We start from the raw sequence: 24,633 nt of genomic DNA, 5'->3' as shown, positions 1-24,633 counted from the left end.
GATTTTTAAAGATAATGGTTTTAATTGAGTTAATGAGATGAAAAAATCGTGAAGCCCTATGTGCTACTTACATGAAAGAAGATTTTTTAAAAAATAATCACTGCACAAAATACAAAGGGTGGGGTTATGCTGTGGTATTAAATTTCTCTCCATTATGTTTTTCTTGACTGTTCAAGAGCAAATTAAAGTTTCCACGGCAAATTTGTTCTCAAAATGCCGAATCGTAACACAGGCGCTGGCTGCACGTTTCTGAATACCTGTTTGAAAGAAAAAGTTTTTAAAATTTCTGGTTCTTTGGTAACAAATATTCATATCAATCTTCACAACTATTATTCAGACATATACAAATATTTTACTCTAGCTATAGTCCATTAACTTCTGTAGTTTGATTTGTTTTAACATGGCAGAAAATAATTTCCGCTCTTTTCTAAACTAAGTATCTTTACAGAGGTTGATAACAGTAACAATGCCATACATATAAATTTGTGACCTTGCAGGTAACAGAAACATTCTATATCTTGATGTGGTGAGGATCTGTTGAAATTCAGAACTACACACTAAAAAAGGGTGAATTTCATTATACGTAAAATTACGGCTTTAAAAAAATTATGAACCATGAAGTTCATTTCACGATGTAAGACATCAAGCCTCAGGTTTCAGGTGACTCATCATCAAAAAAGTATCATCAAATAGTAGATCAGAATCATCAAAAGTGCTAACAAAAAGCCAGGAATCCATTTAACCAGGTGCCACAATTTCAAAGAAATCACATCACAGTGTATCTGCATGGCATGCCTTACTTTCTAAAGCTCTGTCGCCTGTACTTTGGTTTTATTTTTTGAATGATCTTGAAAAGAAATGAGGAGATCATCGCGTGAGAAAACAAAGGTTAAGCGATTTGGCAAAGTGACCTTAGTTGTGTCAGTGCTTATTATTCTTCAGTCCAGTTCCTTTCTAACTAACCTGACTGTGGTTATCGTCAACGTGATCCAAAAGGCACACTCTGCTTAGAACCCGAGTGCACACCTGAGAGCTACTTTAGAGACTCTCTGGGTAAGCAGAACCCTTGCATAGTATGGTTGAACCTGAGTGGGAGGATGGAAAGGCAGACGGGGGGACCATATGGAAGTGAACTGACTGCACATCTAGGAAAGGAATTTCACATTCACCTATTCTCTACATCTGAAAAGAGGAGATTTAGAACTAAGACGATTCTTCAGTAATCTAGAAATAGTATACAGTGTACAATACAGGTTTATTTCTTACTCATGGCCCATGTACTGGTAACAATAACAAGCTTACAACTAAATCTAACTTAACACAATGAAGTGAAACAAACTTTTCTGCCAACACTCTAACATTCGTAAGTATTACCTTTGATGGTTTCTCTGCGTTGCAGTTTGTAAGTTTCCTTGTCATGGCACAGTCGATAAATGTAGAAACCCAGGTGATCAATGTTTTCAATGCGATCAGTGATGACCATGTGTTCATGAATCAGATATGACTGAGGCAAGTAGGTCCCAGCCTACATTTGGAAAAGAATTATATTACATGGATATCTCAAAACATACATTGAACAGACAAGGAAAACAAACAAAATTTTTAGGGATTATAACGCAAAACAGAGATTGGCAAACTATCACCCACCATCTGTTTCTATAAAGTTTAACTGGGGACTTCTCTGATGGGCCAGTGGTTAGGAATCTGCCTGCCAATGCAGGGGACACAGTTCGATCCCTGCTCTGGGAAGGTTCCATACACCACAGGAAAACGAGGCGTAAGAGCCATACCTACTGAACTCCATGCACCTAGAGCCCATGCTCCACAACAAGAGAAGCCACCACAATGAGAAGCCCAGGCACCACAACTAGAGAAAGCCCACACACTGCAACAAAGACCCAAGCGCAGCCAAAAATAAATAAATCAATAACTTTTTAGAAGTTTTATTGGAGTATAGTTGTGCCCATCTGTTTACATATTGTCTATGGCATCAAAATTGAATAGCTGCAACACTGACCTTATTTCTTTAAAGCCTACTATTTATAGGCCCTATGATGTAATTTAAGAAATCACATTTTAATTTCAATAAATAAAATATTAGAAGAGACAAGGGAAAAAAATCCCAAACCACCGGTCTCAGTTACTTGTCATATAAGATGCTTATTAGCTATACTGTCAGTAAGATGGGCTCATTTATCAATAAGGAATTCCAAGATCCTATAACAGCAGCAATAAGAAGAAGAATCTGAAAGTTTTATACCTTTATGTTAATAAGCAGCTCCAATAGGTTTTTGGGTGGCATGACAATGGAAGTGTTCAGAGGAATCACATAGCACTTATCCAGGTTAAGATCCAAATAGGCGGTAAGTTTCTGGGAAGAAAAAGATGATATTTTTGTTAGATTCATGTATGAATATTACAAATATACAAACAGGCAGCAACTGGATTTTTAAGAACAATTTGTACCATTAAAATGGGTTGGCTTTAGAATGTGTCAATCACTGGCATTTCAACAAATCAAGAATTTGGTAGGATAGGAATGGAAGTAGTAAACGGAGAGGAAATTCTGCTACTAGTCAGAATTTACATACTGATCAGATAATAACAAACTATTAAAACTAACTCCAATACCCTATCATCTGATTTAAGAGACTTAGTCCCGGCACTTATAAACCATCATGCCCTCCAAGGCATCCATCTACTGTATATAAAAATTAACTTCTCTCTGATGCATCTAGAAAGTATTGGCTAGTTACTACCATCCACCAGAGAACTGGATGAAATTGACTGAAATAAATCAATTAAATGACTCTGTTCTTGTGGTTCAAATGAGAAACCATGAATGAGAAAGACTAACTCACCAGGATGGTTCTGAGGATTAATATGAGTCAAACCAAAACATGTAAATATTTAGATTTCTAAAAGCAATTTAACAGCAGAGAAGGAACAGCATCTGGTATGCATTAAGACAGACAAGGAAAGGGGGAGAAAAAGTACATTCCCTGAGGGTTGGCCTCAGACAAAGCCCATCAAATGTTGGAGCTTTTCTTGTAGGGCAGAAAAAAACCAGGGCCTTTTTTAAAATTTTCTTTTCAAACAGTAAACCGTAAATAGAATAAATTAGCCAATATTAAAATTAAAACTACAAAAGCATCCATCAAGGGACCTGCATTCTTTTTACAGTTCAGGGCACCTGGCTCACCTTGTTAAAGTCATGAACAATATTGGCAGGGTCACTATCTGCAAACTCTGGGACAGGCACGCTGATGAATTCAACCTCATCTTCCTCAAAGATCTTGATATTTTCTTCAATGGTCTGGTAGCGAGAGGCTGGGGCGTCTGCAGAAGGCTCATTTAAGATGACATCATCTTTGATGTACTTGATTCCACAGTAGTAGACGTCATCTGGCTACAGAGAGTTTAAACACTATTTCAGCAATGCAGTGGGAGACAGGTTTTTAAATGTAAGTATTACTTAAGCTGCCACCTTCATCTAAATAGCATTTTGCTTGCAAACTCCTACTTTTAGATGACAAGTCAGACAGTTTAATTACAGAGTTAACACATTCTTTAAGATCAGGTGTTGAAGTATTGTAAAAAAAAAACAGTTTCAGAAGGAAAAAAGCAGTTGATTTCTCCTTTGCTTTTTGTATTTGATTAAAAATAGACTATAAAAGCAATTATCCATCTGGTGACAAGTAAATCTGAAGAAACACACGCCTCTTTCTACCTGTAGACCGTAATTTTATAAAAGGAATATATTCATAAACCAGGAATATTTTTCTTAAAGAATATACTTTTACTTTTGCTGTGATTCACTGATTACATGATTTTTCTCTTATTAGCCAAAAAAGGGATGGTTTTTCTGTCATTTCTACAGGCATACAGGTAGCTCTCATTTTTCCTTAAAATATATCACAATTAAATGGAAAATATCAGATTACAGCAAATCATTATAAAGATTTTAAGTAGGCATATATAATAAAGATTATGAGCATATAACAAAAAGATAGATCCACAAATATCTCTAGACAGTGGAGCTGCAATGACTTTTTATACTGAAAATACATTTCTTATAAAAAACTGCATTAAGAAAGATGACTTGTATTTCACTAATGGCTATCACCATGCTATTATCTCAAACACAGAAAATGAGCACAAAACTTACACATCCTCTATAGAATGTCTCATTATTTTAATAAAATCTATTTGTCAACAGTTTCTCCAAATTCTGGTATAGTAAATGAAATAAAACTACTGGATTATTGGCAGAGAAATAAGTCACAAAAGAGAGATCATAAATCTCCATAACTGTAATCAGAAGAAAAAAACTATGGCTCAATCCACTGGGATTCCTATTCCATAATAAATACAAACAACTTTCATCCTAAATTACATCAGCATTATTGCCAAAGTCCCAAGTCTTAAGATAAACCAATGGCTGAGAAAGAGGCAGAGAGAAACGCAACAAGAGTACTCTGGGCCCAGAAGCAAAAAGCTCCTGTGGGGAAGCCCAAAATGTCGGCCCAATAAATTACAGTTTATCAACATGACATCTGAGGCTGGTCTATTTATTCAACGGGCAACTGAAAAATCCTATAACTTCGCTATTAATCATGGTAGGAAAATGGAGGGTTTGTCAGTTTTGAAATATCACCTAGCCATCTGTACCCTTCAGTCAGCAGCATTTCAAAACAATGTTATTCTGCTTCCAATGACTGTGTAATAGGCTCAGTGAACGTACGCTCAGGGAATTTTCGAACAGAACCAGAACACAGAACCACCACTCTGGCTAAAAAGGCCACAGACAAAAAGCACAGGCTTAGAATAAGTTTGGGCCAACTTTCTAGTACAGGTGACGGAAGGGCAGAAGTGTCCTTAGCATTTCCCCACTTACTTGAAATGCAAAATATTTGTACAGGTACGCTCCCCCTAGAATGACACCTGCGAGCATAAACGCCAGTCCAAAGCACATGCACCAACACCAAGCTCTTCTTTGGCCAACTGGAACCACTTCATCTGGGTCCTGAAATGTGGAAGACTGATGGTCAGTATCTTATCTCCAGTCAGAACCACGGACATGTCAAGCTGAAAGAAACCTTAAGAATGATCACTTTGTAAACAAAAATACAGAAAACCAAAGAAGTCAGGTCTCTACTCAACAATTCCCTAGGTATGATTCAGTGGTGGCACCGGGCCCCAGCATGATGCCTCCTGAGCTGAAGACACCAGGCCCTTGGGAGAGTTCTTGACTTCTTCTGACTTTCAGCATCCCACCTGCCACCCATACCTCCAGAGCAATCAATAACATATTCAACAATTTCTACTTTCTGTGCATAACTTTTGCGGTTAAAATATCTTCTAATATTTAAAAATTTAGAAAAGGCTACACCTTTGTCATGCAAAATTATGCTGCTGAGCCTTGTGTATCGGGCTTCCCCTATGGCTCAGTGGTAAAGAATCTGCCTGCCAATGCAGGAGATTCAGGTTAATCCTTGGGTCGAGAAGATCCCCTGGAGAAGGAAATAGCAACCCACTCCAGTATTCTTGCCTGGAAAATTTCATGGACAGAGGAGCCTGGCAGGCTATAGTCCATGGGGTCACAAAGAGTCAGACGTAACTGAGCACGCACACATGTCTTGTGTATTACAACTTCAGGGTATGTGAGGTTATTCATAAAATTATATGTCAGCCTGCTGCAGGTAGTTAATATTTCACACTAGGTACAAAGCCATTCCTAACCAAACACAAGAAAAATTAACAGGAAAACTGGGACAGACCAAATAATATTAAACAGATTCTTTAAATAATGAGAATCTCAAAGAAGTAGGACAAACATATTCAGAAATAATTCCATTAATGCATTGCTCTACCCTAAAGGATCCCAGTTTAACAGTTTTTCACTTTAAAGATAGAAGCAGTAGAAAATTGAGGAAAGATTCAGTAAGAAAAACTTAATGATTACGAGACATACAACTAGTATGCAATTGTTAGAATTTGGATTCCGACCTATTCAAGGAGGTAATTTAGCCCTGAAACATCACCAAGGATCAGGATATGTACAGTCCTTAGATACACTTGCCCTTCTAAATCAGTCCTTCCACCCTGCCACTTCAAAGTTACAGCTAACTTATCTGTACCCAGGTTTATGTGCAAAGAGCTAACAAACAAATGAGATTAGCTGCTGGTGTTATATAACCCGTGGCTCAAAAAAACAGTACAGACAGCAAAAGAGAGACTCCAATGGACTTGAAACCAACATAATAAAAGATGATCTAGTAAGTAGTATCAGAGAAGGCAATGGCACCCCACTCCAGTACTCTTGCCTGGAAAATCCCATGGACAGAGGAGCCTGGTAGGCTGCAGTCCATGGAGTCACTAAGAGTCAGACACAACTAAGCGACTTCACTTTCACTTTTCTCTTTCATGCATTGGAGAAGGAAATGGCAACCCACTCCAGTGTTCTTGCCTGGAGAATCCCAGGGACAGTGGAGCCTGGTGGGCTGCCGTCTCTGGGGTCGCACAGAGTCGGACACGACTGAAGCGACTTAGCAGCAGCAGCAGCAGTAAGTAGTATGTGTGTGCAGCCTCTCAAGTACTGTACGCAACTCTGACCTTTACTTGGAAAACTCACTATGGGATGAGTTAGAGGACAAAGGAGACTTGACCCCACAATTACATAGATAAACAGGATATAACTTATAAGTTAGGAATGGAAACTGTATGAACGATGCTGGAGGGAATTCTCTGGTGGTCCAGTGACTGGGACTCCAAACTTTCAATGCCTTGGCCCGGGATCAATCCCTGGTCGGGGAACAAGGATCCTGCAAGTCTCATGGCACAGCCAAAACAAAACAAAACACCACAATAAAAAAAAAAAAAAAACACACTGGATATAGTTGAAGCAAGAGTTCAGATAGGAAAGAATGAAAGCTAAAGTTACGTTTTCAATTCTTAGATGAGGAATCTTAACTTGATATCACTCAGGGAAAGCCCAAGCCCAGATGTCCCAGCCAACCAAGGATAATTTTAAAGTACCTGGGTTGGTTGAAGTTTAAACACTGTAGAGAAAATGTCTCTCAGTCTAGGGATTGACTCAGATGCTGTGAGATCATCACACTTGGCTGTGGTAGGTGTACCTGTCAACAGACTGTATGTATACTTAGAGGACGACAAGTGCATTGCAAGGAAGTAGTGTGTACCAGAGAATAAACCTAAGGAATTTATCGGGTCAGGTAAGACATCCCGTCTGTGAACAGAATTCCATGGAGTCATCAGGTATTATGAAACCCCAATACCAAAGGACATACAGTGTTTTGCTTGAGTCCTTGTCTGACACAAATATCTAAGAAGACAGGAAACAGTTCCAAGGATAATTAATTTTAGGGTGGAGGCAGGGTGGGGAGATGAAAATGGCAGATGGAAACAGTGAATTCTACACATTTGGTATCAGCTGCTGAGACCGTCAGATGTGTGTGAAACAGCCCCCTGTTTTGGCAGGCCCTCTTCAGTAGCAGCACTTCAAGGAGCAGCCCGAGAGCATGGGCAGACTCTCGTAAAGGAATACACAGTCCCAACTGTTAATTTGATGACAAGTTTCCAGGCCTTTTGCTCTGTCATTTTTAACAGGTCAACAAGCAATATTTTCAAGACTAAATTATAAATGCCTACTATGGGCCAAGTGCTATGGGTATATAGCCACGGCCAAGAAAGGGAGCATTCAGGTCAGCCTGGAAAATCAATCTATAAAAAAGAACATAAATATGTTACAAGCTCTAATAGGAAAAGGTAGAGAACACAGGAGGACTGATTTGGGAAAGCCTTCCCAGGGGAGAAAATACTGGAGTGGAATGAAGGACAAATACTCATTAACTGCGCAGAAGGTGGAGTTAAAGGGCGTCATATGTAGGGCAAAGAATGAATAACCAGAACGCGTTACTTCTCCACAGTCACCTGGGGTATGGCTAGAGTGCCCAACGTGGTGGCAACTGATGCAGAGATGAGAATGGACAAGTTACTGGGGCAGGTCACAAAGGTACTTTATGTAACATGCTATCTCTTGTTCATTCAAAAATCACATTTCAGGACTACAGCAATAAAAATTTAAATTTCCCAAAAGAATCTAACTTATACAATCATTTATTTCATAAAAGAGGTACCAGGTCTTCAAAGTCTAACTAATCTCTTGTTTTCTCTAAATTCCTATAAGGTTAGTATGGTAGCACCAAGCCAACCTTGGCATTTAGTTGGCACTCAATAAATAATTGACGAGTGGATAAAATTTAAAAGCTTTAAAACTTGGTTATTTTTTAATGACCCCCAAAATTACATTAACAGCCAGGATGGTAATGAAAGGTGGGGGCAACGTAAGAATTTATTAACCCACAAGAGACTGTGGCTCTTTAGAGAAGAATAGTAGCCCTAAGTACTTAGCCCAGCTCAACATTAAGGGCCTGTTATTTGCAACGTACTGTGCTACATCCTGTGGGAAATTCAAATGTGATTAAGATATGGCTGAGACCTTAAGCAATTTACAGTTAAAATTAACAGTATGCATGACAATTAAATGATGTTCCTTTATTACAGTCTTAGTCATGGAGAAGGGATGAAAGTATATTTAAGATAGAAAAGTTTTTAACCTAAGTGATTTAAAAATGTATTTTAAATAACTAAATTTTAAAACTTGAAAGAGTAAGCTCAGAGGGAAAAAAAGCCGCATGTAAGATTAAAGAAAAGCCCCATGACCATCTCAAAATACGTAGAAAATACATTTGATAAACTCTCACTCCCATTCATAATAAAATCTCTTTTCAAACTAGAACAGTTGAAATTCATTAACATGAAAAAGGTTAATGATCAAAAATCAGTCCCAAACCTCATATGTAACAGTTAAGCTTCAGAGTTAAACCATAACCTTTCAAGTCAGGAGTATGAGGATGCTCGCTAGAACGGATTCTGTTTTTGTTCGAACACTGTACTAGAGATCCAACGTAGTTCAAAAATGACAGAACGTGAACAGAAAAGAAGATTAGGAAAAAGAAAACAAAGCTGTCATTATGTTAAGTGATATAACTGTCTATGCAGAAAATCTGAGAAAGCCACATTATTCAAACTAATTAGAGTTCAGCAAAATTGCTGAAGATCAGTAATTAAAAATCAACAGGTCAAAGATTTATACATAAATAGTCATAGCATCACTGTTCATAATAGCCCCAAAGCAGAAACAACGTAACTATCCACTAACTGATGCATGGATAAATAAAGTGTGGTTTAATCACACTGAATCTCAAACACATTAGAGTGAGAAAATTCCAACACAAAAGACTAGCCAATGACAGAAAAAGGAAAAACTACAATGACAGAAAGCAGCTTAGTGGCTGTCGGGGTGAAAGGAAGATAGAAGAGCCATGGGGAAATCTTTTAGGGTGATGGAAATGTTTCATATCATGAGTGCTGGTGGATATATCACTTTATACAAGGACCATAATTTCTATCAAATTATATACATAAAACAGGTGTATTTTACTGTCAAGTTTTTTCTTTTTCTTTTTGGCTGCGCTGGGTCTTCGCTGCAGTGCGTGGGTTTTCTCTAGTTTGGGGGCACGGGCTTCTCGCTGCAGTGGCGTCTCCTGTTGCAGAGCGTGGGCTCTAGGGTGCACAGGCTTAGCAGTTGTGGTGCACGGCCTTAGTTGCCCGCTGGCATGAGGAATCTTCCCAGGCCAGGGATTGAATCCGTGTCCACCGCACTGGCAGGCAAACCCCCAACCACTAGACCACCAAGACCTACTGCCTGTAAAGTTTATTTCAAAATGGGGAGTGAGAGAAAAAAATATCAACCGAGTTCCTATACAGTCGGCAATAAAAGGAAGCCTAACAACACCAGTGCTGGAGTGTGGAACAAAGGGAAGTGAGAACTTTTGCACAGTTGAAGACAGGAGCTGGTACCAATGTTTTGAATGACAATCTGGCAGGATCTAATACAATTAAAGGTATGTATATATCCTACAAGCCAGTGTTTCCAGTCCTAGCACTATAACCCTAGATAAACACTTCTGTACACAGAAAGAGGCTCAATAATGATAACTGCAGAATGGTCATTAAGAAAACAATTGGAAATAACTTAAATGTCCATCAAGTAAATAATAAAGTATAGGTTCATACAATTAAAGTCTAAATGAAACCAACTAGCACTGCTGACTTTGTGATTAATCTTAGAATTCTCAACCAAAAAAAGTCAAGTTGAATTAAAAATTTACATCACACATTTAACACTTAAAAAAACATTAAAAAAATGGTACTCTAAACTTTTTTTGGGGGGGGGGAATGTTTGGATTATTTCATAATTAACCACCACAGTAAGAAAAAGGAAAACCACTCATGAACAAGAACATCTTCACTGACATCTATAACTTCACTTGGCCTAATTTGAACAAGTAACAGACATTTCCTCCCCTGGCACTGCAATAAAACTGGTGCACCTTAAATTATGCTGATAAGGTAAAAGAACTCCCACAGGTGCTATACAATTATCTTCTCATTAATCTTCCTAAAACCTCAAGTTTTCATCCCAGTTTATAAATGAAGATGCCAAAGCACACTCTGGCCCATAATCACCCTTGTCACCCTCCACAGTAGGAAAAGAAAGAAACTGCTTCAAATGCATTATCACTCTGACACTACTAATCTCTGGTTCAAATGAATCTTATCACCGTATTATAAAGTAAAATTATTTAACCAGTTATATCTTAAGCAAAATGAAGGATAAATTCAGTTCTGGTACTTCAATTAGTTAAGAATTAGGTCACCTCAATGAGTTCCGTAAGAGGCTTTAGTAAATGTGCTTCAACTATAAACTGAACTCAGACAAGATGCAAGGGTTTCCATATAATTTTTATTCTGTTCCACACTAACAACTTACTTCATGAGCCTTCTTTGCAGAATGAATGAGGAGACATTTCTTCAAAGCTCCCAGAAATATTACTTTGCATTATTAGAGCAAGTGCAACAACAATGCTGTAAGAACCAGAATTACCAAAGAAGAAACTATCTCTGAGAGTTAAAAATCGTATTACAAAAAAGAAAAAGAACGCGATGGTGTAAAAACACTTTAATATAAATACTGAAATTCAGGGGGAAAAAATACAATTTATTCAACTCAGAGTAGCATCAGAAGTAGATTTAGTTTATTTCAAAATATGTGCTTTTTAAAACACATTCAGTAATACTGATAAACATGGGGCTGCACAGGCTGGCTGCCCATGGGTGTGCTGTTTAGCCTGCGACTGTTTTACAAAATACAGAATTAGCTGCCAACATTTTAAAAAATCGAATAATTCAAATTTTCATAAATAAACTTCTCATCTATGTTCTAGTTTTCTCAATTCCTCCCTCATCACTTTTCTTCCTAGTGAAGACCAAATATACTAAGTTGTTTTCTACAAAGTCACTTAGTTTTGGACTTCAATCTTCACTTCCATACCTATGACTAGGTTATGTATGATTCCTTCCGAGTATCTAATTTTAAACCACTTCTCCACATAAAAGGATTTAGAGTTCTGGGTTTTAGAGACTAGATTAATATGGTGAATAAAGCATCTTAATCCGTTAAATGGCAGAACAGGTATTCTTTTGCAAAAAGTACATCCAAGCAGGAATGGCATAAGCAAAAATGGTGACAGGGAGGAGCCGGGTATTGGATGAGCTCAGAGAAAGCTGTGGTCCAAGAACTGTTGAATCAAAGATGCTCGAGAGGACGCCCAGTTCTCAGGGCAGGAACGATGAGAATGAAGGACAGCCACTCCCGGTATAATACCACTGGTATGAGGTTCTGGAAAAGGTAAATAACAGAGACAGAAAAACGGAACAAACTACAAAGTGATGTGATCACACAGCTGCATATATTGGTCAAAATCAACAGAACTGTATAAAGTTCCGGGGCTGAAATTTTCAGGATGTAACTAATACTCCAACAAATCTGAATTCCTCTCTTTCCCAGCTTATGAGGAGCAAGGAGAGGATTTTTTCCTAAGACCTCATAAATGAAAGATTGAAGGCAGCAGGAGAAGGGGATGGCAGAGGATGAGATGGTTGGATGGCATCACTGACTCGATGGACATGAGTTTGAGCAAGCTCCAGGAGTTGGTGATGGACAGAGAAGCCTGGCGTGCTGCAGTCCATGGGGTCGCAGAGTCGGACACGACTGAGCAACTGAACTGAACAGCAAAGTACTGAAAAAGCCAACTGAAAAAGACATTACTAGAGAGGAAAAGAAAATGACTTCCTATTCCAATAAGAATTAAAAATAAAAACCTTGGTCATCACTGAAGATCTATTTTTAAATATTTCCAAAATAATTTCCTAACTAGACTCTTCAAACCACTGAAGTAACATAGGCAATTGCTCCATCTGATTACTATCACGTAGAATAGCGGGGTCATTCATTTACCACCGTACTTGTTCTAAAGTCACCTGGCTTCTACATTAGCTTTCTTTCCCATCATGGAAGCATCAAAAAGACATGATCCAGCAACCTGTTCACCATTAACAGCATTAACTGGTTACCAACTATATTCTGCTATATGTAAAACACAAAAATCTATGGCTAAGAAGCTAAAAAAATCTATAAAGCCACCAAACATCTGTTTGCAGTTTCTCTTGCTCATTTAAACACGTAAAACTGAATTTTATCTTCTCATTTGATTTTTCAAGTAAGACTGCTACTATCTCAACCATGTGAGAAAGTCCATGAGAAATCTTGTGTATAAGATGCAAAAAAGGGAGCAGTTTTCCAAGTGATTGGCATTATATGCATAATAAGGTTATTGCATTATTTTACACTTGCGTAAGGAGAGATTTTTCAAAACAAACTAATCTAAAATTACAATGTCTACAAAACCAATTTCTCTTTAACGTCCTTTATTTGTTAACAAATCCTATGACACAACCAGCAAAACAGGAATGAAAAAATTAACAATTTAAATCCACTGCATAACAATTTAACTACTGTGAGAAATACAAAAATCTGAACCAAAATTATTGCCATTATGTACAATTAGCACAGGCCGAGGTTAAACAAAAAAACAGGCCAGAGCTATAAAAAAGCAGAAGATCAGTCTGTAAATGCTTTTAGTGCTGAACTGTCACTTAATCACTTTTTACACGATTAGGAGCAAGCGGAGTATCTGGTACCTGGCAGAGTATTAATATAGGAATACCTTAAAATCTTCTATTCTTTTTTCTGCTTATTGTAAAAGACGACCACTTCTGTATAGTGTTTATTCCATTTACACTGAAGAAAAGTGTAATATTTCAGCAGGTTTTCAAATTCGTATTAGTGAGATAGAAAGGTAGTGGGTAGTCAGAAGAAAAACTTAGACTGGCACTGACTGACCGATGTTTGTAAACAACACTATTATATACAAATGACATTTGTTGTTAGTAACAGTCTTTAGTAGGGATTGACAACTTGGTCAAGACAGATATCTTCTGCTACTGGCTGAACCACGAGTTCATACTGTTCTTAATGAGAGTATCAACCATCTTCCAAAAATTTTCAAGTAGGATAGGAATGCTCTACTCTATAATTCATCATAGAATTACATGTCAAGATTAGAGGTAGGAGGGAACAAACCTGTTCTGCTGTTCTGGACTCATTTTTGTATAAATCTTCGATTTTAATGTCATTCAATAAGATAATCATACATTTGTATTCAAATATGAGTCATTCCATTTAAAATGCAGCATTTTTGACAAGAAAATTCCATGTATAGTCTTTTAAAAGCATAAAATAATTCGAAGGCGGAAAGCTGTATCTTCCATCCAAGTTCAGAAATTTGGAAGTTATACAAAATGACTATTAGAAGAAAATAATTCCAGTCCTGAGATCACAGATATTTGTACCTATATAGTGAATACATGGTAAAACGTGCTTTGAACCTATGCCTAGCACCAAATACATGAGCAGTAAACATTCAGCGGTCATTTGATTCCGCTCCCTTATCCTACTATTCGCCTCACTCTTGGATTCAGGAGGGTTGTTTTCTTGTAAAAACAGATACAGGTATTTAAGCAGGTTGTGGTTAATTTGGTTTACATAGTTGGTCAGTCTCTCTGAGTTACACTAGGGGTGTTTTGAAGGTTAGGCGTTCAGTTAAATTTTAACTTCTTAGCATAAGGTCTGATCATGCAGCAGCGGCCCCTGAATATGTGATCAGTATACTTCTTAGAAAGCAAAGATCCTCTAAGCAAGAGCCGTGAGAGGTCATTTAGTCCAATACGTCATTTTACAGATAAATCTCCAACCAGAAATGACCTGAGTTTCTACAGCTTTTCCCTATCATAATAGGTTTACTCAAATTGAGTCACACTCATAGGAAGCACTATGTGTTAACTGTTACAACAGTAGTATTGTTATTAATGTGTTGACAAAGTTAATAGAATTTTTTTCTATTATTCATCAAATTAACAAAGGATAGTAACAAAAAGTATTTAAATCATATGCACATGAAGGAAAAACAATGAAGGAAAATATCTCAGGCTCACTAGAATATAAACATTTCAAAGATGAACAAGGCAAGACGTTATTACAAAAATGAAGCTAGTAAAGTTAGAGAAATAAAGCCACAAAGCAAAAATCATGAAGCTGGCAGTGAGGGAGCTGTGTCTAAAATTACTCATGAAAAGACAATTCTGGAATATTAAAAAACGAGACAAGCAGATGCCTCTCTATAGGTTATCCTGTCAGACGTTAAACTGATAATAAAAATGAACATGGTTTCCTATTATTATCTACTATTCCTATTATTATCTATTATCATTAAAATTCCATTTTCAATTTTAAATAAAACGATCTAGTAAGTCTTAAAGCTACGAAGACAGCTGAGTTGAAAGTCCTGTTACTGATTTCCAGTTAAACAGTCATCTTTACTTCCTCCCGAAAGCTCAAAAGAGTGCTAGTAAAGGGATAAACAAATAAACCATAAGCTAGAAATGGAAATGACAGAAGATAAAGTATGTCAATAGAAATTTTAAAAGCTGAGAGCATAAGGGAAAAAACCTCAAGCTTCTGGAGGAAAAGCAAAACAAAAGTGGTCCTATTCAAAGAACCAGGAATCAGAACGGCATCATAGAAGATGGAGCAACACCATTAAAATGCTGAAAGAAAATTACAGCTAACCTAGAATTTTATGCCCAGATAAATTATCAATGAAATGTGAAGACAGAGTAAAGATTCTCAGACAGGTTTAAAAAAAAAATTCCATCTCAAATGCTGTTTCTTGGATTTATAAAACTGAAGATCCAACGGAGGATGGAGGCAAAGGCAGAATAATTCGAGGATAATAATTACTCTCAGGATATCTGTGCAGCCACATACCTAGAGTACCACCATCTGAGTGGAAAGACTGAAGAATGACAAGTGAAATATCACCAAGAAAAATAGAAAACTCGGTAAATTATCTGCTAAGTTTGTAGATATGAAAGTTTGTTATCTGAAAGTTTGTCAGAGACACTGAGGATGAACTAGCAATACACAGAAAATTAAGTAACCCTCTCTCTTGACTCAAGAAGCCAATTATCAAATTCAGGGAAAATAATGGCTTTGTACAAGAAAGGAAGTAGAAAAAGTTATACTACATTACTCCGATGTAAGTTTCATGTCAATTACAATAAAAGCATGGACCAGCAATTTAACCAGACATTACTGTAACTATACCAGAAGAGACTATGTATATACTATGTAAACAAATAGAAAAGGCTAAATAGTCACTTCCCATTTTAGGAAGCCAGTAAGTACTATCTAAAATTGCAAAAAATACAAATGAAAACAAAAACCATGAAATAGCAAGTATTTAGAAGTTCTCCAAATGTGCTCTAGGGAGAGACACCACAATGTCGGGGGGGGGGGGTCCACAATGTCACGGGGGTCCACAATGTCAAAACTAATTTTGTAATAAAAATAAGCCTCCCCCACCCCCATTCTCATTCTCTGGACAGTGTACAGTGGTGTTTCCCAGAAGCTGAATGTGTGACACAGCATAGAAGCTAACTGGAGAATTCAGCTGTCTTCTATTAAGCCACTCAGTAAAGGGTAAAAATTAAAAACGACGTTGCTCTTACTGTTCTGAAAGTCTGTCGGTTATATGGAAATTTTTATTTATAAATGTTATTTTTGCTAACATGTTATACGTTTTGTATTATTTTAAATCAATATTGTTTTAATTTTGAATCCAGTAAATATCAATAAATATAACCAACATAAATCAAAAACTCTTTGGGACCCTCAACAATTTTTAAGAGTACAAAGGGTTCCTGAGACCAATACGTTTGAGAACCATTAATGCACAAAGTGGGTTCCCCCAAAAATGTGTGTTCTTCAGAGATAGTTTTAAAATGCAAATAACTGTCCTGCCCTAAGTATTACTTTGGTTAAACCCCAAATTAAATTTGTAAAATTATATCAACATTCTATTCTGTAATAAGAAATACTTCTATAAAAAATGGACATAGCTACTGAATGCTAAGGATTTTTATGTTGCAGGAATGACTCTTTGGCAGAGTATCTCAGGGGAGCAGGGTGTTACTTATCAACAATACTGCAATTTAACTGACACGTGAAGTAGGGATGAGCAATAATAGTAGCATAAGAAGTAACAGTCCAACAAAATGATGAGGGGGCTAAAAATGGGACTTTTAACAGATGAGGATTTGGGGAAAAGTGCTAACATTTAATGAGTTTCTATGTACCAGGGACTGTTAATTCTACCACAAGAACACTATTTAAGGTCGCTACCATTACATTATTTTACAAGTGAGGGAACTGGGGCTTGGGAGGTTGTGGGACTTGCCCAAATTATCAGATCTAGGTAATAATATTAACCTTTGCCAGCAGGCTCTAACACTATATGAAGACGGTGTTGAGTTTGAGGTATTAGTCTATAAAAATCAGTATAAAATGAGTAACTGCCCTGCTTCATTAAGTTTCTACTTCTACCTGGCGTCCCCTATGGCTGAGAGGGTGAAGAGTCCGCCTGCAATGCAGGAGACATAGGAGCCTCAGGTTCTACCCCCTGGAGGAAGGAGGAAAGGGCAACCCACTCCAGGACCCTTGCCTGGAAAACCCCACAGACAGAGGAGCCTGGCGGGCTGCAGGACCTGCGGTCGCAGAGTTGGGCATGACTGAGCACTCAGGCACACCCACCCTGAAGTCCACTTCCAGAAATCTTGCAGTGGTGCCAAATAAAAGTTTGAATCATTAAAAAAAAAAAAATCCGTAGTAGTAATAATAGCATCTACTGAGTCATACGCTGTTCCAGGTATTGTGATACACTTTTTACAAATTATCTTATTCCCCAGTTAGCTGATGGAGAAAGACACAGAGAGTTGTAGTAACTTCCCCCAAAGTATCGCAGTAGATGGTAGAGACAGAATCTAAACCCTTAAAAGTATAAACTGCATAGTCTGAGTTCTCAGTAAGTAGACAGTGTGGCTTCCCAAATGATACTCCTTTTTCGATTGTGAGGGAACTGGGGCAAATGGGAGAAACTGATTATTTCTCCCCAAACATCCAAAAATATATTTTTTAAAAAAATCATTCTTAGCTCGTGGGTTAGATAAAAACCGGCGGTAGGCCATAATCTGCCAGTCCTGCTCTCCACTGTAAAGGAGACTGTGAAATGGTGGCCTGTGTCAGTCGTCTGTGTTTCTGCATGAAATTCTTGTATGAATTAGTGGTTAATATTTAAAATTCAAGTTTTAAATGAAACCCATTCCAGCTTACCTTTAAAACCTGTAAGATCAAGCAACATTGGATCTTTCACTTTTTAAATGAAAATGAAGAATATTCTAAGTTGCTTAATATGCAAAAAAAAAAAAAATGAAAAAAGAAAAAAGCTTGGCTTCACTAAAACATCTACTTGGGCCCAAGAGTATTGAATTTGCCATCTCTGCTTAACATGCCTAGTTTTTGCTCGAGCTAAAACTGATGGAATTGGGAAACTTCAATGAAAGCAAAGTAAAATAAATTGAAGAGAAAGCTAGAAAATGAAAAATGAAAAAACTGCCATGATATATACAGCAGAAATGAAATACTAGAGAGGCTGGCTGAAAAAAAAAAACAATTTTAAGAAATGCAGACCTAGGTTCCTGAGTGGCCTAGTGGTGAGGATTGCAGGCTTTCTCTCGTGGCTAGGGTTCAAATCCTGGTTGGGAAAGTGAGATCCCACAAAAACCACAGTGTGCTCCCACCCCCACCCCCCAAAAAACTGTAGACCTAGATGGACTGACCTTTAAAAGTCATTTTTCCCAGCATAAAGATGATTCTTCTTCTGGATGTTGCAGTAAGTGACTTAATAATGCAACTTACCTTTTAGGTTTTTATATTACAAAATTTTAAACATCATAATCATATTTAAAGCAGAGAAAACAATCCAAGATTAATTTGGCATTAAAAGTTAAAAACGTTCAAACGTACAAAACCTCGTTAAACCTTTTTTAAAATATGAAATTCAACTATGCCAAAAAAGGTTTATGCAAGTATTTCAGAATCTTAAGGTACTAAATACCTCACACGCACTTAGTATCCATTTCCCAAATAAACTCCCTACATTTTTAATTTGAAAATGTTTAGGATTCATAAACTGTGCAAATTTAATTTCAACATTAATTTATCTTCTGACAAATATATCTTAGCTCTAGCTCATATAATTACTGCTAGAAACTAATCAATGTTAATATTATCAGTTATCAATAAATATTGATAAATATTAAATGAAAAATTAGAATATCCCTCTATCATCAAAACAAGAGTAATTTTGTCATTTTTAAAGGATTTTTCTGCATAAGTCTATGTTCATTTTACTTGATTTTCCCCCAAATGACAGAATTATAGAAATACTTCATTAAGTTATTAAGTTCTTTTTTTCCCTTTGATCAAGAGTTCAAAAAAACTTCAACTGTTTACAAACAATTTTGCTCAATTGTTGGTAACATAAAATAGGATTATTTAAAGCTATTAAGTGTATATATCATAAACATTGATTAAAAGGGAAAATCACAACTGAATGATTTTTATTGATATTCTTAGGGTCACATCTGTTACAAAATTTCTAATTTCAACTTTCAGTTGTCCAGCCTGTAAAATTTTCATTGTTAAGCCATGCAAAGTAAATAGAAACACAGGAAATAACTCTTTACACATAAGCTTCTTGAAAACATAACTCCAGTGTTATTGCTTTCTACAGCATTTTGACAAAAACCACCACATTCAGAAATTCAGCACTGTCAAATCCTTTATTTTTAACAGGCAGCAGCTATGGCCTGAAAAAGTCCTTTGATGGCAAAGTCCTTAACTCCTTTAGCTGAAGCTCTAATAAAAAGTGACAAGTTTACCAAAAAGTTTAAGAGGATGGATTCACTGATGTCAGTTTGAAAAGACAAATTTTTTTCTGGTTCTTCCTCTGCTGACACTGTGATAAAAGAGTTCCTGAAGTTTTAGTTATGCCATGAATTCAGAAAGCACTTTCCTTTCGAGGGAGGAAAAAATGCCTTTTAAACAGACATTCCCGGTATTTAAGTTAGGGTATGAAAGAACAAATAAGAAATAAAATGTCCCACTTTACACCAAGCTCTAGCAATACATATGGAAAATTTTTAAAGTTAAATTCTAAGTCAATTTAAATAGGCCTGTACCATGTGTTCCGAGAGATATTTCTGGTTAAAGTAATACTTCTATGCACCTAAATCTCTAATATGGCTGAGCTGAATTCCAAAATGTCTTACAGGTTTATGATTTTGCCAAGGATAATATATTCGGTTCTATCTAGTCCAAAGAAGATTATGTTTAAGGTGACACTGGGAAGACCCCAAGCAGGGTCTTGGGGGCAGTTTTCAGCTGCACAATGTACAACTTTTCCACCCTCTGGAGCGGCAGCCACCCATGAGGCATGTGGACACAAAAAGATCCTGCCAAGGTCACTTGGTATGCACCGGGGCCATTAATTCATCTCCCAGCACTAAATCCTCACTTCAGATATCAATACCCTCACGAAGAACTAAAATGCAGCGACTGTAAACTTTTTGCTGGTCAATGTTTTACTGACACTGAATACAACAGGGTAATGATATGCTCTTTTGTTAAAGGGAACCAAGCTCCCCATCCCTTCTCTAAAGACCAAAACATTTCAGTATATGGCGTCAGACTTTATGGTCCTCCTCCCCTCTAGCCCCCTACCCCAAACAAAAAATAAAATGAACACCAACATCACCAAAAAGCTAAATGACCAGTCCTGTTTTATGCGGAGAGAAATGCCACAAAGTGAAAAGAATTAGGAGGGAGATAGCTGTTTTGTGATGGCTGACTCAGAACTTACTGGGTTAGTAGCCCTTCACTTAGGCTTCCATCCTGCCCCTTCTTTCCCCTCCAAAAGCATTTCACTTTTCCTTTTAAGGATGTCTACAACTACAATGTACTGCAGAGAAGAGGCAACATTATTTATCAGCAAAACAATTTACAGGGATACCTAGGAAGAAAACTTGAGCTTCTTCGAGGCCTGAAACGGGAAAAGGCATTTCATAATCAGGCATGACAACAGGAGTTATTGACAGCTACTCTTCTACAGCGAGGTAACCCAAAACCAAAATTTAGCTTATTACATAACACCTCTAGCCATCTCTTTTCTCCGTGACCCACAGCTACTTAATAAGAGGAAGACATGTAACAAGCTGAACAAGGGGAGGAAAAAAAGGAACAGTCTAGCTAGGGTGAGAGGGGAACAGTTAAAACAATCTGACTCCTGCCAAATATAATTATGTAATTCTTGCCATTTTCATAGAATTTTAAAACTGGAAGAGTCCTCCACAGACCATCTGGTCCTACCCTGTCATCTTACACATAAAGAACTCTTCAAAAAAATAAAAAGCTTAAACCCAAGATCAAGCAGTTGTGTACTGACAAAACTGGGACTTCTGACTCAGGACACTAAGTATTTTCTTTGATATTTACATGTATATAACAAACAATGTTTCAAAGTTCAAAGTAAAAACACAAAAGTTCATGAATGAATAGCTGCCTCTCACATGAAACATTCATAATTTCAAATTCACCTCTATTACATAAAACCTAGGGGGAAATGTAGAGAAAGAATAATAAACAGCAAGCTAGCTGAGACAATATAATCCACAGACGTGGCTGCTGGGATTAATAGCTACTGAAAAGACAAATCTAAAAGACAGGACAATGCAACAGCTTCCAGAGAAAAGAGCTAAAGAAATGGCAAAAGACAGGAGCAGTGTAAAAGTACTGGAATGTGAGTTACATAAGCCAGCTGACTGGAGCGATCAGAATTCTTTACTGCAGAAGGTCTGAAGAATCTGCATTTTAAAATCAGAATCCCAGGTGATACTAGGTGACCCTTAAGGGGACATCTGGAGAAACAATGGTCTTCAGGACACTGTGGTCTGGGAGAGCTAAAGATACTCAAAATTCTTGTTCAGGAGTTCTTGCTCATAACTAGCTAAACTGGATCCTCTTGACCAACCAGGCAAGGAAATGCCCCAGGCAAACACAGGAAGGCTGATTCTGTGCAGAATTCGGAGAGTCAAACTCAGTGGTCACGGTACAGTCACCCGAAGGAGTCAGAGAACATTATGTAATCACTGTCCCAGCTGTAAGAGACCGTCTGCAAATGCCTGTTACTAAGTGAGGTTTGCATTTACTGTTAAGTGACTGACGGGTTATAATGATTCTCCTTCTAATGTACAGCAATATTCTGTTACTCACTTAAGAGGTCTTTGAGTTCACAGCTCGAAAAAGCATTAGTCATTTTGTATCTGCCAGTTCATCCATGACTGCTGTGTGGTTATAAAGGAAGACAGGCCCTCACAGCTTAGTTCCAGTATTTTTCTTTGGATATGGGGATCTGAGAAAACAGAGCTAGGAATGGTGACTTTTTTAACTGCTGCTATGACCACAATATTTGAATATGGTGAAATTGAGAAATTCTGAGAACCTGAAAATACAGTCACCGTTTCAGAAATGACAATAAATGTCCAAAATCAGATTTACAGCTACCCAGCAAATTATTTCTGATTTTTGTCCAGCGTTTCAAATCTCTTTCACAACAGGAACAGGGAAAAGCTATCTGAAGTGACATCATCGGATCCTTTCTTCCTCTCTTTTTTAGTGAGAGGAATTATATTTGTTCATAGGATTTTTAAAAAGATATGTAACAGGATTAAAATCTACCTAATCTCTATATATGTATTTCAGTCTGTTATGATGGGGTACTTGACTATCAATCTAATTTAGGTACAATGAATGTTAGACAAATACAGAGCTCAGATAATAATTTGCTGCTGCAATTATCCTCTGTGGATTCCAAACATTTTCTCTAAAACCTAGACTGTCTGCAATGGATTCAGGCAAACAATACCAATGCCAAAACACTTAATCCTTTTAGGCAATCTGTCCACTTCCTATTTCAAGGCAAGACAGTCATTTAAAAAATCAACTCCTAACATTTGTGTTTTTAACTAGAACATTTCCAAAAATCCAGTACAGGCACGTGCAGATTAACACTGTATTTTCAACCATTTTTCACACTGCGTTTCCCAGTAGTAGTAATATATTAAATAACAGTCCTTATACCTGCACAAGTTACTGGGTTTTTTTTAAGTTAAAACTAAGTTTACCCTACTTACAGCAGGTCTTGAAAAATGCTAACAAAAAAATTAAAAGTTACGAACATAAATAATTCTACAACTAATTTCTATAGAATTAAATTTTTGCAGCCTGAAGATCTGGTAGAAAGGTTGTGAACCTTTCCTGTTTATTCAACTTCTGAGACAATCACATTCTAAACGACTATTACTGTAGCCCGATAATAGTTCCTCTCTGGATTTTTGCTTAGGGTTAAAGGGGGGATTTTGTAAAATAAAGAAAAGTTGTTGAAGGGACCCAGGACAATTTTAAAAGGGATGAAGGACAATTTTGAAAGAGACGTAGGACAAGTTTGTTTAGTTTCACTTAGCTTAAGGGGTTCTCGTAAAGTTGCTGATATAATTTAAAAGTGAACTGTCGGTTTTACACTAACATCCAGATAGTAATCAGTAACCTTTACCGGGAATATTTCAGTTATAAAATGAACAGCCAGAACCTATTCTGAGCAGACCATCACCTTGCCTTCTCCCCTCGCCCGGCTCCCTCCCTCTCCAGACCCCACGGCGAAGTTCACCTGCCGCTACCAAAGGGCCGTGGAAAAAGAGAAGGTTAAAGAAAAAAAAAAACGCTTTTAAAATTAAGAGGCTTACAGGAGCCGGACTTAGTCCCAGTGCAGTTCAGCCTGGAAACGAAAGTAAGGAAGCAACTGCGGTTTAGGCTTGTAATGATGTCAGCCATCTTAGGGACATTATTTATACTGGGAGGACGTGCCAAACTCTTGTTGTTGTTTTGTCGTTTTGCATGTCGCCGCCGATCTCCAGGTGGAACGAACCCCGGCACGGCTCCACGCACATTCCTCGACTGCACCAAGCACCGTGCACTCGGCCCGGTTCTCCAATCCTCCTCCCCCGGAGGCCCCCAAGCCCCCGATTCCGCGCCGGGCACCGCTTTCTGCACACGCACTTTCTTACAAAGAAGCTGCGCCGGACAAGAACGGGGAGCAGCCCGAGAAAAGGGAGTACTCGGCCCTCTCAGGGACCCCCGTCCCGCGCGCGCCCCGCGCTGTCCCGGGGCGCACAGCCGCCCTAGCCCCGCGCAGCTCTCCCGGGGCCCCAGCGGGCCCGCTTCCCCGAGCCCCGGCCCTCGGACCTTGCAGTCCACGGCAACGGCGTCCGGAGGGATGATGAGCGCCTCCTCGCCGCTCTTGGACTCGTCCTTCTTGGCCTCCTTCTGGGCCAGAGCCGAGTTGAACGTCACCTTCACCATGGCGCGGCCTGGGGCGCCCTCGGAGGGCGGCGGCGGCGGGCTTGGGGCGCGGGCTGCGGGCTCCTGGCGGCGGTGGCAGCCTCCTCGGCCGGGCTCCGAGCGCGGCTAAGCGGTGGCGGAGGTGGACCGGCAGCTGCGCGGTGGCCGAGGCGGCGACTGCGGCACCAGTCCTGCAGCCTCGCAGCTCGGGGGCGAGGGCGGAGACCGCTCTCTCCCCGCCGGGGGCGGGCCGATCCGGGGTGGGCGGGGTCAGGGGCGGGGCCGGAGGCCATATGGGCGGGGTCCCGCAGTCTGAACCCCAAGTGACCAACCGATTGCGGGGGGGGGGGCGGCGAGCCCTGCCCTCATCCCGGATCGGAGGAGGGTATCGGGCAGGGAAGGAAAGGGGGGTGCTCTTGTGCGAGGGCCTGGATTTTGCAGTTCCGATTTCGCTTCCAACCCTGTTTACCGCCGCGCACAGGATTGCAGCTTTTTAGCAAAATTAACTTTCCTGGGTCCGCCTGGACCGTGCGTTAACCTCTGGCAGAACCAGGTCGACCCTTCCCTGCCTGCTGCCCCCACCGAGAACCTAAAGGCTGTGGACTCTGGGGGCCTCCATACCTCCACTGTCTAACTTTACTGTGGATCCGACTCAGTGGAACACAAATATTCAGTGCTCTCTATCCTTGTGATCTCACTTCTTTATCTTTCCTGGACCCCACCCAAGGGCGTTA

General features: G+C 38.7%; 1 protein-coding gene across 1 annotated transcript; it reads right to left on the bottom strand.

Annotated features, from left to right (window-relative positions):
• Positions 1 to 24,086, bottom strand: ITM2B (integral membrane protein 2B). The gene is made up of 6 exons (XM_052649995.1): positions 23,804 to 24,086; positions 4,898 to 5,026; positions 3,203 to 3,409; positions 2,261 to 2,371; positions 1,375 to 1,525; positions 1 to 257 (listed from the first exon to the last, which is right to left on the bottom strand). Exons 1-6 carry the CDS (start codon positions 23,918 to 23,920, stop codon positions 172 to 174), a joined length of 801 nt encoding a protein of 266 aa, XP_052505955.1. The 5' UTR covers positions 23,921 to 24,086; the 3' UTR covers positions 1 to 171.
• Between the last annotated feature and the right edge of the window lie 547 nt (positions 24,087 to 24,633).

This window comes from Budorcas taxicolor, chromosome 12 (assembly GCF_023091745.1).
Source record: "Budorcas taxicolor isolate Tak-1 chromosome 12, Takin1.1, whole genome shotgun sequence".
NCBI lineage: Eukaryota > Metazoa > Chordata > Mammalia > Artiodactyla > Bovidae > Budorcas > Budorcas taxicolor.
Note: the sequence above shows the minus strand (reverse complement) of the source record. Positions and strands in the feature narration are given on the sequence as shown.

Excerpts from the sequence above, each read along its gene's own strand:
- ITM2B (XM_052649995.1), bottom strand. The coding sequence starts at position 23,920 with ATGGTGAAGGTGACGTTCAACTCGGCTCTGGCCCAGAAGGAGGCCAAG. Across the intron at positions 3,410-4,897 it reads ACAAATATTTTGCATTTCAA|CCAGATGACGTCTACTACTG; the intron begins GTAAGTGGGGAA and ends AACTCTCTGTAG. Across the intron at positions 258-1,374 it reads ACGCAGAGAAACCATCAAAG|GTATTCAGAAACGTGCAGCC; the intron begins GTAATACTTACG and ends TCTTTCAAACAG.